This window comes from Chiloscyllium plagiosum, unplaced genomic scaffold (assembly GCF_037043375.1).
Source record: "Chiloscyllium plagiosum isolate Xiang-an unplaced genomic scaffold, Cpla_swu_hap1 HiC_scaffold_38, whole genome shotgun sequence".
NCBI lineage: Eukaryota > Metazoa > Chordata > Chondrichthyes > Orectolobiformes > Hemiscylliidae > Chiloscyllium > Chiloscyllium plagiosum.
In genome coordinates this window covers 27,556,605-27,574,764 of record NW_028270176.1, presented here as the reverse complement: position 1 = coordinate 27,574,764, position 18,160 = coordinate 27,556,605, and the positions used below count along the sequence as shown (strand labels likewise).

The window sequence follows — 18,160 nt, the reverse complement described above, 5'->3', positions numbered from 1 at the left end:
TTTGGAACATAGCATGTTCTTTTTTTTTTAAAAACCCCAAAAAATAAAATCCATAATTGCCTGAAAGAGCTTTAAAGAAAACATATACAAATCCAAAGCAGGTTTTTCACAGGGCAAGTGATTCACCTGAGACATCCCTTGAGAGAGTTTGTCAATAAGAGGAGAGCCCTTGACTGCCCAACTGTATTTGTTTTAAAAAGGAAGTTTCTTTTGAAGTCTTTTAAGGTTCAAAGGGTGGGGAAAAAAGGTGACTGCTGGCTAAGTTTACCAAATTGAGGGTGGGTTCTCCTCAGGGATAGCCGGGATAGTGGATATTTGGGAAGATAGGGAAAGGTTTTTGTTGCCCTGCCCTGAAATTGACACAACAATTAAAGGGGCTGTTGCAAACCCCACAACGGAAAAGCGCGCCAAAAATGAAACCCAACGGCGCTCGAGCACCTGCCCGGGTCGGCGCACACACCCCACTGCGCAGGCGCCCCGCCCCCTTCAAATCTCCCACCATTCAAACGCAGGGCGAGCCATGAACCACGCCCCCCCGCCGGCACTGCCCACGCCCATTCCGCGTTTGCCACGCCCACGCGCGTTCCGCGTTTGCCGCGCCCGCTCTCTTCAATGCCACGCCGCATTTCCGTGTCGGCCGCGCCTCCTCCTACGTGACAACGCCCCTTTGTCCGTCATACGCCACGCCCCCACGAACTTTACCACGCCCTCCCATTCCGCCTGGACCGCACCCACTTCCTCGTTGACCGCGCCTCCGTGACTCAACCGCGCCCTCTCCCGGCTTGACCACGCCCTTCCCCCCCCCCCCCCCCGCCGCAACCGCGCCCCCTCGGTCGCTTTCCCAGCTGGCCCCGCCCCAATTTGAGCCCAGGCCACGCCCCTATCCATGCGCCCACTTTCCTCTTAACCCCGCCCCTTTTTGCGTGTCTGCGCCCCCTTCCACCGTAACCGCGCATGCGCCCCCATTGAACGCGCCCCATTCCGTCTTAGCCACGCCCCATGCCTCAACCACTCCCACATTTCGTCATGACCACGCCCCTCATTCACCTGCACTCTCCCTTCCGGGTTTGGTGATGGACTGGGGTGGACAAAGTTAAAACTCTCACAACACCAGGCCACAGTCCAACAGGGTTATTTGGAAACACTAGCTTTCGGTGCACTGCCCCCTTTGTCAAGTAGCTGTGGATCAGCACCATAAGACACAGAATTTACAACAAAAGATCATAGTGTCACGTAACCGAAACAATATGTTGAACAAACCTACATTGTAAGACCATAGACCATCAGAAATAGGGGTGCAAGTAAAGCCATTCGGCCCATCGAGTCCACTCCGCCATTCGATCATGTCTGATGGGCATTTCAACGCCACTTACCCACACTCTTCCCATATTTGGGCGGCAGGGTGGCACTGCTGCCTCATGGCGCCAGGGACCCGGGTTCAATTCCCACCCTCGAGTTTGCACATTTTCCCAGTGTCTGCGTGGGTTTCCTCCCTGTGCTCCGATTTCCTCCTGCAGTCCAAGCGATGTGCAGGTTAGGTGAATTGGCCACGCTAAATTGCCCATAGTGTTAGGTGTAGGGGAATGGGTCTGGGTGAGTTACTCTTCGGAGGGTCGGTGTGGACTTGTTGGCGCACTGTAGGGAATCTAATCTAACCTAATCATAATGTTTGAATCAATTGTGCAAAAGGGAAATTGTTTCCACACTGTAAATAACCTAATCCCTTAATTCCTTGCGAGATTAAGAATTTATCAATCTTTGCCTTGAAGACATTTAATGTGCTGGCCTCCATTGCACTCCATGGCAGTGAATTCCACAGGCCCACCACTCTCTGGCTGAAGAAATGTCTCCTCATTTCCATTCTAAATTGACCCCCTCTAATTCTAAAGCTGTGCCCACCAGTCCTGGTATCCCCGCCTGACAGAAACAATTTCCCACTCTTTCTTAGCTAGATTGTTGTTTCATCTTTTAGAATGAGTTGCAGGTTCTGGTTCATGAATATGTATTTCCCAGAACTTACTTTTAAGTCAAATTCTGAAGACAACTTCAGGATTTATAAAAACAGGTGACACCTCAGCTCAGACCATTGTGAGGTTAGAGTCTTATCTGTATCCCAATCTTGAGTCAGATTGGCTCTCTTTTCAAAGTAGGAATTTTTAAAATATTATATGGATTGACTGCCTGCAGATTGTGCACTTTTTGAGCAAAATAGGATGTATCTGCAAATGCAAATTCACCCAATAGTTTCCGTGCTGTACATCTCTCTGACTCTGTCTGCAGAGTGTTCATGTTTCAGTCCAGTGACCCTTCTTCAGAGCTGATGGTAGCTAGGAAAATGTTAATAAATCCTGAAGATGGGGATTGTGGACAGGTACAGAGTAAACAATAGATGGAGGTGGAGCCCAGAGAATCAGAAAGATATTTGCCTAGAATCCCTACAGTGTGTAAGCAGGTCATTCGGCCCATTGAATCCACACTGCTCCTCCAAAGAGCAAAACTAGGTAGGATTGTGAGTCATGAGGAAGATGCTTCCAGTCAATGATAAGTTGAGTTCCTCATATGACAAGTTCTTCATCCCCGGGAACGTTCTTGTAAAGCTCCTCTGGACCCCCTCCAAGGTCAGCGCATCCTTCCTTAGAAATGGGGCCCAATACTGCGCACAGTATTCCAAACACTATCTGACCAGTGCCTTATACAACCTCAGCATTGCATCCCTGTTCAGGTGTTCCAGCTCTCTGAAAATGAATGCTAATGTTGCATTTGCCTTCCTAACTGCCAACTGAAGCTGCATGTTATAGAGTCATAGAGATGTACAGCAAGGAAACAGACACTTTGATCCAACCTGTCCATGCCGACCAGATATCCCAACCCAATCTAGTCCCACCTGCCAGCACCCGGCCCATATCCCTCCAAACCCTTCCTATTCATACACCCATCCAGATGACTTCTAAATGTTGTAATTATACCAGCCTGTACCACTTCCTCTGGCAGCTCATTCCATACACACACCATCCTCTGTGCAAAAATGTTGCCCCTTAGGTCTCTTTTAAATCTTTCCCCTCTCACCCTAAACCTATGGCTTGTGGTTCTGGATTTGCCCACCCCAGGGAAAAGACCTGACAGAACAGGGGCTTTTACAGTCTGATGTTGTTGACCTCCCTGTTGAGTCCTGAAGGTGTTAACATGTCAAAATCAGCAACACAAGTAAAAAAAACCTGCATTTGCTGGAATCCGAGGATGAAGGTGATAGGTCAGGGGCGGGGGGAGGGTGGAGTGGATAGGTGGAAAAGAAGATAGGCCGGTAGGACAAGTCATGGGGACAGTGCTGAGCTGGAAGTTTGGAACTGGGGTGAGATGGGGGAAGGGGAAATGAGGAAACTGTTGAAGTCCACATTATCACCTTCATCCTCTACCCCACTCACCTATTGTACTCTATGCTACTTTCTCCCCACCCCTCTAGCTTATCTCTCCACGCTTCAGGCTCTCTGCCTTTATTCCTGATGAAGGGCTTTTACCCGAAACGTCGATTTTACTGCTTCTCGGATGCTGGCTGAACTGCTGTGCTCTTCCAGCACCACTAATCCAGAATCTGGTTTCCAGCATCTGCAGTCATTGTTTTTAACCTGGAATCCGAGGTAGTCAGGCAGGAGGCTGAAGGAACACAGCAAGCCAGGCAGCATCAGGAGGGACAGGCAGGAGGCTGGAAGAACACAGCAAGCCAGGCAGCATCAGGAGGGACAGGCAGGAGGTTGGGAGAACACAGCAAGCCAGGCAGCATCAGGAGGGATAGGCAGGAGGCTGGGAGAACACAGCAAGGCAGGCAGCATCAGGAGGGACAGGCAGGAGGCTGGAGGGACACAGCAAGGCAGGCAGCATCAGGAGGGACAGGCAGGAGACTGTGGGAACACAGCAAGGCAGGCAGCATCAGTAGGGACAGGCAGGAGACTGGGGGAACACAGCAAGGCAGGCAGCATCAGGAGGGACAGGCAGGAGGCTGGGGGAACACAGCAAGGCAGGCAGCATCAGGAGGGACAGGCAGGAGGCTGGGAGAACACAGCAAGGCAGGCAGCATCAGGAGGGACAGGCAGGAGGCTGGGGGAACACAGCAAGGCAGGCAGCATCAGGAGGGACAGGCAGGAGGCTGGGAGAACACAGCAAGGCAGGCAGCGTCAGGTGGTGGAGAAGACAACATTTCGGGTGTAACCTGAAGAATGGTTAGACCCGTAACTTCGCCTTCTCCACCACCTGACGCTGCCTGCCTTGCTGTGTTCCCCCAGCCTCCTGCCTTTCTGGGTCTGCAATATGAGCCTGTGTGCTGGAATACTGCAACAGGCCTTGGGCAGAAATGTTAGCATCAGAGTGAGATGGTGGATTGAAATGGCATCTCGCAGACAGAGGCTGACTGTTCTACAAAGTTTGCAGACCTGCACTTCCTGCTTTTATATCAGACCACCGAGGCCAGCAACAATTTATTTCTCTGTTCGATTGTGGTACAGTCTGCCATCTAGAGGTTCAATGGGGAATGAACCTTGTATCATGTCACATGGAATCAGGGAATGGCAACAGGAGTCCATTCTGTCCATCAGGCCATGCCAGCCGGTGACCCGTCGACTCAAACTCCCCCTGTCTCTCCCTTGCAGCTCTGCAAATCTTTCCACTTGGGATAATGATCTAATTGTCTAACCTACGAATCCTAACCACTCGATTCATAAAAACAGATTTTCCACATGCCGCTAATGTTCAAAGTTTGTGAGAAGATTTGTAGCTCAGGTGCTCGTTGTTGTGGTTCTGTTCGCCGAGCTGGGGATTTGTGTTGCAGACGTTTCGTCCCCTGTCTAGGTGACATCCTCAGTGCTTGGGAGCCTCCTGTGAAGCGCTTCTGTGATCTTTCCTCCGGCATTTATAGTGGCCTGTCCCTGCCGCTTCCGGTTGTCAGTTCCAGCTGTCCGTTGCAGTGGTCGGTATATTGGGTCCAGGTCGATGTGCTTATTGATTGAATCTGTGGATAAGTGCCATGCCTCTAGGAATTCCCTGGCTGTTCTCTGTTTGGATTGTCGTATAATAGTAGTGTTGTCCCAGTCTAACTCATGTTGCTTGTCATCTGCGTGTGTGGCTACTAAGGATAGCTGGTCGTGTCGTTTCGTGGCTAGTTGATGTTCATGGATGCAGATCGTTAGCTGTCTTTCTGTTTGTCCTATGTAGTGTTTTGTGCAGTCCTTGCATGGGATTTTGTACACTACATTGGTTTTGCTCATGCTGGGTATCGGTTCCTTCGTCCTAGTGAGTTGTTGTCTGAGAGTGTGCTGTTATGAGTCCTAGTGGTCGCAGTAGTCTGGCTGTCAGTTCAGAAATGATGTATGGTAGTGTGTCTAGTCCTTTGGATTGCGGCATGTCCTCATTCCGTTGTCTTTCCCTTAGGCATCTGTTGATGAAATTGCGCGGGTATCCGTTTTTGGCGAATACATTGTATAGGTGTTCTTCTTCCTCTTTTTGCAGTTCTGGTGTACTGCAGTGTGTTGTGGCCCTTTTGAACAGTGTCTTGATGCAACTTCTTTTGTGTGTGTTGGGGTGGTTGCTTTCGTAGTTCAGGACTTGGTCTGTGTGGGTGGCTTTCCTGTGTACCTTTGTGGTGAATTCTCCATTCGGTGTTCTCTGTACCATCACGTCTAGGAATGGGAGTTGGATATCCTTTTCTTCCTCTCTCGTGAATCGGATTCCTGTGAGTGTGGCGTTGATGATCCGGTGTGTTTTCTCTATTTCTGTGTTTTTAATGATTAGAAAGGTGTCATCCACAAATCTGACCCAGAGTTTGGGTTGAATTTGCGTTGAAATTTAGGTTGAAAGAGGGAGTTTGACCCCACCCCACAGCTCACCAATAGGATAAACAACACACTGAGGAACCTACACAAAAAAACGGACAGATAGCCAGGTTTGACCTACAGAGAATGAAACCTGAAAGCAACAACACCCCCAGATTTTGAAAGCCTCTGGAGGATGAATTACACTGTACTATGTAACCCTCTCACAGACCGATAAGTATTTGTGACTGTTCGGTTGATGACTGCAGAAGGACAGCATCAAGGGAACGTGAAGAAAGATACCGATGTTTGGTGTATTGTGACTCCTGTTGTCTAGTCTTTCCTTAAACAAGTTAGACAACCCTGACCAGAGAATGTGCCCAGATGTCCTACAGAATACAGATGTGGGAGAGAACATATTCTCTCTCCCAGATGTCACTTTTTAAATTCTAGAGAATGGCGCTGGAGAAGCGCAGCAAGTCAGGCAGCATCCGACGAGCAGGAGAGTCGACGTTTTGGGCAAAAGCCCTTCATTAAGAAGCCTTTCTTGAGGAAGGGCTTTTGCCCGAACCATCGATTCTGCTGCTCCTCGGATGCTGCCTGACCTGCTGTGCTTTTCCAGCAACACACTCTTGACTCTAATCTCCAGCATCTGCAGTCCTCACTTTCACGTCCTTTTTAGGTTCTGTTTGCTCTTGTTATCTCAAACACTTCTTCTGGTGTGTGTGTGTGTGTGTGTAGAACATTTAACGTAGGCCTCAGCAATCACATTTCAAAGGCTTTGATTTTCTTCCATGGATCTTTCATTCATCGTCCTGGTTTCTGAGGAAGGTGGACAGCAATCTCCTGGATATTTCGCTGGTTACAATCTTGTGTTTGCCTGTTGCATGTATATACTTCACCTTTACAAAAAGCCACCTCTACCCTTCGGATGTCTGCCTAATGTCAGCCATAGAGTCATAGATGTACAGCACGGAAACAGACCCTTTGGTTCAACTCATCTCTGCCGAATAGATATCCTAACCCAATCTAGTCCCATTTGCCATCACTTGGCCCAAATCCCTCAAAACCTTTCCTGTTCATGTACCCACCCAGCCTCCTCCACTTCTTCTGGCAGCTCATTCCATACATGTACCACCCTCTGTGTGAAAAGTTGCCCCTTAGGTCCCTCTCACCCTAAACCTATGTCCCTCTAGTTCTGGACTCCCCGATCCCAGGGAAAGGACCTTGTCTATTTACCCGATCCACGCCCCTCATGATTTTATAAACCTCTATAAGGTCGTCCTTCAGCCTCCCATGCTCCAGCCTAATCAGCCTCTCCCTATAGCTCAAACCCTCCAAGCCTGCATCTTTTGGTAGCAGCTTTCCTCAAACAACGAAGCCAGTAACATGTCCCAGTGCCATGATATCCATTTCAAGTGCCCACCCTGGTATCCTCCAACACTGTCCTTCCAGATTCTGTCATTTGCTGGGAGTCAGGAATCTGCTCAGGGAGGTGAATTAAAGCAGATGAGTCCTGTGCTGGGAGACCTTGGCTGACGTTTATTGATCTGAGATACATTTTACAAAGTCCACGATGGCTCCCACTCACCTTCTCTTAGCAACACACCGGGCTGTGCCACTTATCTCTGATCTCTGCCTTTGTTTTTAAGCCAACATGCATGGACAGTTGCTAATGTTTACCGTGAACTGTGGTGTTATCTGATAAGAGTCTTTGAGTGCTTCCTCAAGAACATGCATGACTGAACTTTGCTGATCCCTTTCAGACCTCAAACAGAAGCAAGACATGAAATCTCAGCATCGAAATATCAGCTCGCCAAGCTTTAGAGAACAAATTCATTCCTCATTAATTGTGAACTATTTCTTTTCAAACCTGTTTCCGAGCAGGGGTAGTAACTTTTCTTGATTATTAGTTCTTTGAAACAATCCCTCTCCCCCCCCCCCCCCCCCCTTCTCATTTTACTTCCAGGGTACCTTTTGGGTGTTTAGAACACGATTCTATTTCCCTGACCCCCCCCTCCTGGTTTCCAGTCAGCTGGTCAAGATGATCTGAAGGAGGCTCTTGGAAGGAAAGGTTAACATTGCAATGGGAGTAGATGCGCTGTTCATTGGGCTGGAGGCTACACTGGGTCTGAGTGTCATTGGTGTGAACCTGTTGGTCTGTGTGACCGTCTACTTACACAGGGAGGTCAGAACACTCACCAACTGTCTCATTGCGTGCCTGGCGCTAGCGGATTTGAGCGTGGGTGCTCTTGCAGTGCCCTGCAGCATCATGCTGAGCTTAGATCTGACTCTATGTTTCAACAGCTGCCTGCTCCTTGCCTGTTGGCCGCTCATCACCACCCAGTTCTCAGTCTTCGTCCTGCAGACCATCGCCATCAACACCCACCTGAAAATCCGCCAGCCGTGCAGGTAAAAACTTGTCTTTAATTCTACAGTTTCGGCATTTGGCACATGTTGTAGAGGGCGTCAAAGAAGTGATCTAACGCACCCCATGATCGATGCAACCATCTACCAACACCCTGTCAATGTTAGCTTGTCCCAAACCCAGCTGCTCACCCATCCAACACACTGTCGGAGGGTCAGTGCTGAGGGAGTGCCGCACTGTCGGAGGGTCAGTGCTGAGGGAGTGCCGCACTGTCAGAGGGTCAGTGCTGAGGGAGTGCCGCACTGTCAGAGCGGCAGTGCTGAGGGAGTGCCGCACTGTCAGAGCGTCAGTGCTGAGGGAGTGCCGCACTGTCAGAGGGTCAGTGCTGAGGGAGCGCCGCACTGTCGGAGGGTCAGTGCTGAGGGAGTGCCGCACTGTCGGAGGGTCAGTGCTGAGGGAGTGCCGCACTGTCGGAGGGTCAGTGCTGAGGGAGCGCCGCACTGTCGGAGGGTCAGTGCTGAGGGAGTGCCGCACTGTCGGAGGGTCAGTGCTGAGGGAGTGCCGCACTGTCGGAGGGTCAGTGCTGAGGGAGTGCCGCACTGTCGGAGGGTCAGTGCTGAGGGAGCGCAGCACTGTCGGAGGGTCAGTGCTGAGGGAGTGCAGCATTCCCAGATGTGCGATGGTAAAAGTTACTGTCCGGATGCAAACCTTTCTTGTTTGGGAGGGAATACTGCAGCCGTACTGAGGGACATACGTAGGAGCAGACCTGTTGGGCTGAGAACTCCCACCACTAACAAACTTCACATCATTGGCTCCTTTACCGTTTTTCAGGTACCACATCCTGGTCACCAAGAGGCGGGTCACCATGGCCATCTCCATTTGCTGGATCTCGGCACTGATCATTGGCTTCACCCCGGTGATGGGATGGAACGGCCTGGACACATCCGTCGATGCCCCCACGCCCAACGTCAGCCTGGTGGCCGAGAGGTCTCTGCTGGGGGAGAGGGTCTCTCTTCTGGGCTTCTTCCCCCGGCCTTTCCAAGTGGCCAGAGTCGCCAACCTCAGCAGGGCGGGTCCTTGTTCCTTCCGTCGCGTGATATCCCTCAACTACCTGGTGTACTTCATATTCTTCTGCTGGACCCTGCTGCCCCTCTCGACGATGCTGGCCGTTTACGCCCACTCCTTCCACCTCGTCCGTCGGTACGTCAGCAACCAGCAGTTCAGGTCGGCCAAGCGCTGCGATGTCCACACCGCCAGGACCCTTTTCCTGATGATGGGCCTCTTCTGCCTCTGTTGGCTGCCCCTCAACCTGGTCAACTGCCTGGCCTTCTTCTGCCCCAGCTGCTGCCCGTCCCCCTGGCTGGTCAACCTGATGGTGGCGCTTTCCCACCTGAACTCGCTGCTTAATCCGATGGTCTACGCGCTGAGGAAGAAGGACTTTGGAACCGCGCTCAAGGCCGTTGTTGTCCAACTCTTGCCGGGTGCCTCCAAATACAAGTCTTGCCTCGCCAGGTCAAAGGTCAGCCCTGTATTCCACGTCACGCGCCCGTAGCCTCCAACACATTTGGCCGACCAACGTCCAAGAGCGTGTCCTGCCTCCTGTCACAAAGCTATTCCTTTCTTTCTAAAAGCTGTTCCTTTTCTCCAAGATATTGTGTCCATAGTCTTTTTTTCAGATGGATAATAAACAACTCCCAGTTCTGATTAGACTGGTTTGGTACAGAGATTAAAGGGTATTGAGAGGCCTTTTTGTGTATGTGGAAACAAATGAGACTTCAGGCCAAAGTGATCATATTTTAGAAATGACCTGCATAATGAAAGGGGAATGGTCAGCTCTCTAGCTGAGCGGTTCAGTCCAGAACTAGTTGGGAGTTCAACAGTGAGCTGTGTGGAAACAGGTTGCTGAAAAAAAAGTATCTCTCTCGCTCTGTCCTTCTAAGTTCAACTGTAAGCATTTGTTCCATTATTACTATTTTTTAAAGGGGGTTTGCTTATTGGGACTGTTGTATATATTCAGAACCTCATAATTAAGTCTAGTTGGGGCTGGAGGGGGTTACAGAGATAGGGAGGGGTGTAGGGGCAGGAGGGGGTTACAGAGATAGGGAGGGGATGTAGGGGCTGGAGGGGGTTACAGAGATAGGGAGGGGTATAGGGGCTGGAGGGGGTTACAGAGATAGGGAGGGGTGTAGGGGCTGGAGGGGGTTACAGAGATAGGGAGGGGGTGTAGGGGCTGGAGGGGCTTACAGAGATAGGGAGGGGTATAGGGGCTGGAGGGGGTTACAGAGATAGGGAGGGGGTGTAGGAGCTGGAGGGGGATACAGAGATAGGGAGGGGTATAGGGGCTGGAGGAGGATACAGAGATAATGAGGGGTGTAGCGCTGGAGGGGGTTACAGAGATAGGGAGGGGGTGTAGGGGCTGGAGGGGCTTACAGAGATAGGGAGAGGTATAGTGGCTGGAGGGGGTTACAAAGATAGGGAGGGGGTGTAGGGGCTGCAGGGGGTTACAGAGATAGGGAAGGGATGTCGAAGATGGGATTTAAAAGCAAAATATACATTTGAAATTGAGGCATTGCCACGGAGCAATAGGGCCAGTGACCAGGTGGCAGGTTGTGAGTTTGATAACATTGTTGAAATATGGGCAAAACCATCATTTACTGTTTGTCCCTAATTGCTTTTGAAGTGACTGCCTTGCTCGTCCCCTTCACCCAGCTGCTCCGCTGTAGGTCACAGGTATACGTGGGCCAGATCAGTTAGGGACAGCAGGTCTCCTTCTCTTAAGGACACCAGACTGGTGATCGAGGCCACGTCTGACTTAAGACATTGGTAGAAAGTACTGCTCACAGTACACATGTCAGAAGCAATCCTGACAAATCAATTAGTAGGATCAATTAGCATTTGCTACCTCACATATTCTCCACCATTTAATAAGGTCATGGGTGCTTTAATTGTGGGGTCAATCCTACTTTGTTGCTCACCCTGTTTGTCCCTTTAACTCTTTTGTCTGGTGAGGTATCATTATAACCATTGTCATTGTCATCATCATCACCAATGTCATCATTGTCATTGTCATCATCGTCACCGTCATTGTCATCATCTCCGCCAATGTCATCACTGTCATTGTCATCATCGTCAATGTCATCATCATCACCGTCATTATTATTATTATCATCATCATCTCCGTCATTGTCATCATCATCACCAATGTCATCACTGACTTTGTAACCATCATCATTGTCATCATCACCAATGTCGTCATTGTCATCATCATCACCAATGTCATCACTGTCATTGTAACCATCATCATTGTCATCACCAATGGCATCACTGTCATTGTCATCATCGTCAATGTCATCATCATCACCAATGTCATCACTGTCATTGTAACCATCATCATTGTCATCATCATCACCAATGTCATCACTGTCATTGTCATCATCGTCAATGTCATCATCATCATCACCAATGTCATCACTGTCATTGTAACCATCATCATTGTCATCATCATCACCAATGTCATCACTGTCATTGTAACCATCATCGTCATCATCACCAATGTCATCACTGTCATTGTAACCATCATCATTGTCATCATCATCACCAATGTCATCATTGTCATTGTAACCATCATCATTGTCATCATCATCACCAATGTCATCAATGTCATTGTAACCATCATCATTGTCATCATCATCACCCTCTTTGTCATCATCATCACTAATGTCATCATTGTCATTGTAACCATCATCATTGTCATCATCATCACCGTCTTTGTCATCATCATCACCATTGTCATCATCGTCATTATCATCATCATCACCATGATTATCCTCATCATCATCACCAATGTCACCATCACGATCATCGTCATCAAAATACTCAAGGGGTCCCCAACCAAGTCCCATAAATGGCCAGAAAAAACTGTTGGCCGAAATAGCTATTGGCTCGTTGGTTAACTGATAATGATTGTTTGATTTTGTGTGGGTTAATCACCAACAAATTCTTAATTGTGACATTGGCTAATCAATGACTATTCATTAATTGTGATGTTGACGCATTGTGAAATTGCTTAGTCGAGAGCTATTGGTTAATTAATTGCTAATCATGAAATTGGTTAAGAATACTTAATAGTTAATTGTGATATTTGTTCATCAATAATGATTGGTTCAAGACCATTTCTTTTTTGTCTCATGATCCTTTTCTTTAAAGATTGAACATGCAGTTCACCTGGTGATAGATATAGAAAAGATAGTATTGTCAGTTCAATGCATCAACAATGTGGCACTCCCTCAGCACTGACCCTCCGAAAGTGCAGCACTCCTTCAGTACTGACCCTCTTAACAGTGCAGCAACTCCCTCAGCACTGACCCTTCGACAGTGCGGTGTTCCCTCAGTACTGCCTCTCTGACTGTACGATGCTCCGTCTGTACTGACCCTCCGACTGTGTGGTGCTCCCTCAGTACTGACTCTCCGACAGTGCGGTGTTCCCTCAGTACTGCCTCTCCGACTGTACGATGCTCCGTCTGTACTGACCCTCCGACTGTGTGGTGCTCCCTCAGCACTGACCCTCCGACAGTGTGGTGCTCCCTCAGTACTGACTCTCCGACAGTGCGGTGTTCCCTCAGTACTGCCTCTCCGACTGTACGATGCTCCGTCTGTACTGACCCTCCGACTGTGTGGTGCTCCCTCAGCACTGACTCTCCGACAGTGTGGTGCTCCCTCAGTACTGCCCTTCCGACTGTACGATGCTCCGTCTGTACTGACCCTCCGACTGTGTGGTGCTCCCTCAGTACTGACTCTCCGACAGTGTGGTGCTCCCTCAGTACTGCCCTTCCGACTGTACGATGCTCCGTCTGTACTGACCCTCCGACTGTGTGGTGCTCCCTCAGCACTGACTCTCTGACAGTGTGGTGCTCCCTCAGTACTGACTCTCCGACTGTATGATGCTCCGTCTGTATTGAAATATGTGTCTCTGTCCAGATTTTGTGCTCAATCTTTGGCATAAAGTTTAATCTCACCACCATCTGACACAGATTGCTGAGCCATGTCTGAAGCTATATATTAAATGTAAGAAGTAAATCTGTACTTTCACCTGTGTAATAACTGAGAAATAAATGATGTTCTTGATACTGATAATCATGTCATGTAAACCATAATCAGTTGTTTAAAAAATAGTGAGAATCGCGATACAATTCATTCATACACTGATATTCAATCAAATAAATGAAAGTGAGCATAATGTTTTTGTGTCTTATTGTGGGAATAATTCCAGTCGGTATCTGTGAATCTTCAATTATAATTGCTACTTTCCATCATTGGTTCGGTTGCTAAGTGTATTCAATGCTGAGACACTCATAGTCAGTGAAGGAACCTAGAATTACAGGGCAAATTATGGGCAGCATGGTGGCTCAGTGGTTAGCACTGCTACCTCACAGCACCAGGTACCTGGGTTTAATTCCACCCTCGGGTGACTGTCTGTGTGGAATTTGCACATCCTCCCCGTGTCTGCGTGGGTTTCCTCCAGGTGCTCTGGTTTCCTCCCACAATCCAAGGATGTGCAAGTTAGGTGAATTTCCCATAGCGATCAGGGATGTGTAGGTTAGGTGCATCAAACGGGGGAAATGTAGAGTAATAGGGTGTAGGGATGGGTCTCGGTGGGTTGCTCTTTGGAGGGTTGATGTGGACATGTTGGGCTGAATGGCCTGTTTCCCCACTGTAAGGATTCTATGAAAAAATGTAGGAAATTTGGATTTGGGGATTTTCAGGTATGCCATCGCTGCTTGAACAGTGAAGCAAACTTAATGGGCAGACTGGCCTACTTCAGCTGTTTTCCCCAGCTCTCAAGAAGGTTCACTAGACCCATAATGTTATCTCTAAATTCATTGCACAGATGCTGCCAGCCTTGTTGTCTTTTTCCAGCCATTTCTGCTTTTGCGTCTGTTCCTTTGTCTTACGAATGGAATGAAATATGCCAAGACACTGCAAGTAATGACAAAGAGGTTTATTTGGTGAAAAGGCCACATAGGATAGGATAACAGCAGTAGAAGGGTCCATTTGGCCCATCTAAACCTGATCTGCTGTCCTATCAGAATCATGTTCGCTTGAAATGCAACCTCAACCTCACTGCCCTACTAAAACCAGCTCTATCCTGTGGGTTGATTTGCTAATAAAGGTATCCCCTACTTTTTGAATGTTCACTTTACGCCACTTTGCTATTTCCAATGACCTACATTAGTGTCTGTTTTCGCTAACTGAAAGAGGATTGTCGCTTTATGAAAAAGTGCGAGCAGCAAGAGTGGTGCGCCTTCCCTGGAAGTGTTAACAGATGACTCTCTCTCTCTCTCTCTCTCTCTCCTACACCCCAACCTCCGACAACTCAGTCTAACATGCCATCATCAGCATCTCCACCTCACAGCCTTCCAGTGTGCTGGCTGTCATCCCAATTCTGGTGAGTGAAACTACTGTATATAAGTTACTTCTACTTTATATAGGCTATGTATTTATCATGAAGGGCTTTTGCCTGAAACGTCGATTTTACTGCTCCTCGGATGCTGCCTGAACTGCTGTGCTCTTCCAGCGCCACTAATCCAGAATCTGGTTTCCAGCATCTGCAGTCATTGTTTTTAACTGTGTATTTATCATGTCATTCCAGCTTTTTACTATATGTCCATGTTATTTTAGGTTTTGTACTTTATTTGGTATGATTTGGTTGTTTTTTTTTGGGTCTGGGAACACTCAAATTTTTTCCCGTAAAAATTAACGGCAATTGCTTCTTCATTTTACGCCATTTGGTGAGTCCAAAGCTAGAGGGGCACAGGTTAAGGGTGAGGGGGGGAAGATTTAAAAGGGGCATCGTTTTCACGCAGAGGGAGGTGCGTGTATGGAATGAGCTGCCAGAGGAAGTGGTGGAGACTGGTCCAATTACAACATTTGGATGGGTATATGAATAGGAAAGGTTTAGAAGGTGTGGGAAACACAGTATGGCCACATGGAGCACAGAAAATCAAGCCTGTCCAAACCATACAAGAAACATCCAGAATGCTTCAGCTTTGACCAAACAGGCTGACGAGGGAAACCAGAAATGATCACAGTCACTCTCAGACCAAGGAATACACTTCCCAAGACAAACTGACGATAAGCTTCCTGGACCCAATAGACACAGCTGTCCCAAAGCCCTAAGGGCAGTCTCGTACTACGGTGATACCAAAGCCACACAAAGGACAGGTCAGATGGACAGGCACCAGTTTACCTTGCTCACAGGAGAGCGACAATGGAAACACCTTACTGCCAAGAAAAGGGATATCCTTACCTAGCCTCGAAGAGAGCTGGAATCTCCTGATCCCATTAAGAACGGATTGATTTCGCCAGGATGTTTCATTGTATCTGCATTCAGGACATTCAGGAGAGGTTCGGCTATCTGGACAGACTATTGGAACATAGAACATAGAAAAGTACAGGACAGAACAGGCGATGTTGTGCCGAGGATTATCCTTAATCTAAAATAAAACAACCTAACCTATGCATCCCTCAATTCACTGCTCTCCATGTGCATGTCCAGCAGTCGCTTAAATGTCCCTAATGACTCTGCTTCCACCACCACAGCTGGCAACGCATTCCACGCATTCACAACTCTCTGAGTAAAGAACCTACTTCTGACGTCTCCTCTATACCTTCCTCCTAATATCTTTAAACTATGAGCCCTCGTGCCAGTCAATCCTGCCCTGGGGAAAATGTCTGGCTATTGACTCTATCTATGCCTCTCATTACCTTGTATACCTCGATCAGGTCACCTCTCTTCCTTCTTCTCTCTAGTGAGAAAGGTCCAAGCTTAGTCAACCTCTCTTCATAAGACAAGCCCTCCAGTCCAGGCAGCATCCTGGTAAACCTTCTTTGCACCCTCTCCAAAGCCTCTGTATCTTTCCTATAATTTGGCGACCAGAACTGTTCACAATAATCCAAGTGTGGTCTCACCAGGGTCTTGTAGAGCTGCAGCAAAACCTCGTGGCTCTTAAACTCGATCCCCCTGTTAATGAAAGCCAACACATCATATGCTTTCTTAACAACCCTATCCACTTGGGTGGCAACTTTGAGGGATCTATGCACTTGAACAGCAAAATCCCTCTGTTCTTCCACACTGCCAAGAATCCTGTCTTTAATCCTATATTCAGTATTCAAATTCGACCTTCCAAAATGCATCACTTTGCATTTATCCAGGTTGAACTCCATCTGCCATTTCTCAGCCCAGTTCTGCATCCTGTCTATGTCGCTCTGCAGCGTGCAATAGCCCTCGATACTATTGATGACACCTCCAAACTTTGTGTCATCTGCAAATTTACTAACCCACCCCTCATCCAAGTCATTTATAAAAACTATAAAGAGTAGAGACCCAAGACAGAGCCTTGCAGGACCACACTCACCACTGACCTCCAGGCAGAATACTTTCCATCTACAACCACTCTCTGCCTTCTGTCAGCCAACCAATTCTGAATCCAGATAGCCAAATCTCCCTGTATCCCAAATGTCCTGACTTTATGAATGAGCCTACCATGGAGAACCTTATCAAATGTCTTGCTGAAGTCCATATACAGTACATCCACTGCTTGACCTTCGTCGACCTGTCTCATCATCTCCTCAAAGAACTCAATACGATTTGTGAGGCATGACCTGCCCCTCCCAAAGCCATGCTGATTGCTTTAATCATGCTATGCTTTTCCAAATAGCCATAAATCCTATCCCTCAGAATTCTTTCCAATTCTTTCCAAAACCTTGCTGAACCACAGACTTGTCTGTAATTGCCAGGGATCTCATTATTCCTTCTTGAAAAAAGGAACTACATTTGCCTCCCTCCAATCCTCTGGTACGAGGATCCCATGGAGAATCAGGAAGCAAAGATCTTCGCCAGTAGCTTAGCAACCTCCATTTTCGCTTCCTGGAGCAGCCTAGGATAAAATCTGGTCTGGCCCTCTGGACTTATCAATCTTAATGTTTGCCAAAATTTCCAGCACATCAACTTCATCACCCTTGATCTGTTCAAGCCTGTTTCCCAGCTCCTCAAAGTTTTCATTCGCAACAAGGTCCCTTTCCTCAGTGAAAACCGAAGCAAGAAAACTCATTTAAGGGCTTCCCCTATCTGCTCAGACTCCACGCACAAGTTCCCTACGCTATCCCCCGAACCTGCTCTTTGATCGTTCTCTTATCACCTCACGTATGAGTAAAACGCCTTTGGGTTCTCCCTCATCCTTCCTGCCGCTGCTTCAGTTTGGTCAGATTCTCTTCAGCGTAATCGCTGTGTTAATAAACTGTTTGTTAATTACACTTCCATCTATGTTTTGTGACCTATGCTTTATTGAGCTAATTTTTCTGACAGAAGAATATAGGCGAAACGTAGGCAGACGGGACTGGTTCACTTTGGGCAACTTGGTTGGCATGGGTGGTTTGGAATGCAGGGTCTGTTTGCCTATGGCTCTATGAGAATTCCTCCCAGGACTAAGTCATAGTGGAAAGTCCACATTTAGTTGAAAATCTGCTCATCAGAGACAGAAGGATCACATAAGCTAAGTACTTGCAGTCATTGCTAGCTAATGCTCGAAAATGATATCTTTTGATAAGTTTTTTTGAAGTTGGAAAGTTGTTGTTTATTCTTTTCAAGAAACTAACTTCCCTTGATCCTGGGGCGAGGCAGAATGGGCCTCCCTTACAAAGATGGCCGCCAGCCCACCCTCTCCCCCTTTTCCCGGCCGCGCTGATCAGAGCTCGGCACCTCTACAAACATGGCGGAGGGCACGCGCCGGCCGGGCCGGGCCGATCCTCCGCTCCCGCCGGCCTGACCAGGACCCGAGGTGGGTGGCAAGAGACGTCGCCTGTACCAAGATGGCCGCCGGGCACGCTCCGGGGGGGGGGGGGGGGCCTGCCTTCACAAAGGTGGCCGCCGAGGCACGCCCTCGCTCGCGGGTCCCGGCCAATCGGGCGGTGAGCGTGAGGTCTCGCGAGGGCGGCC

At 48.5% G+C, this 18,160-nt stretch overlaps 1 protein-coding gene across 1 annotated transcript; it reads left to right on the top strand.

Moving 5' to 3' along the window:
- Positions 1-9,085: 9,085 nt before the first annotated feature.
- LOC122544250 (adenosine receptor A2a-like) lies at positions 9,086-9,718 on the top strand. Its single transcript, XM_043683327.2, has one exon. The coding sequence runs from the start codon at positions 9,086-9,088 to the stop codon at positions 9,716-9,718; it is 633 nt and encodes a 210-aa protein (XP_043539262.2).
- Positions 9,719-18,160: the final 8,442 nt, after the last annotated feature.

Bases quoted from the DNA above. Each gene is read 5' to 3' on its own strand.
- LOC122544250 (XM_043683327.2), top strand. From the start codon at position 9,086: ATGGGATGGAACGGCCTGGACACATCCGTCGATGCCCCCACGCCCAAC.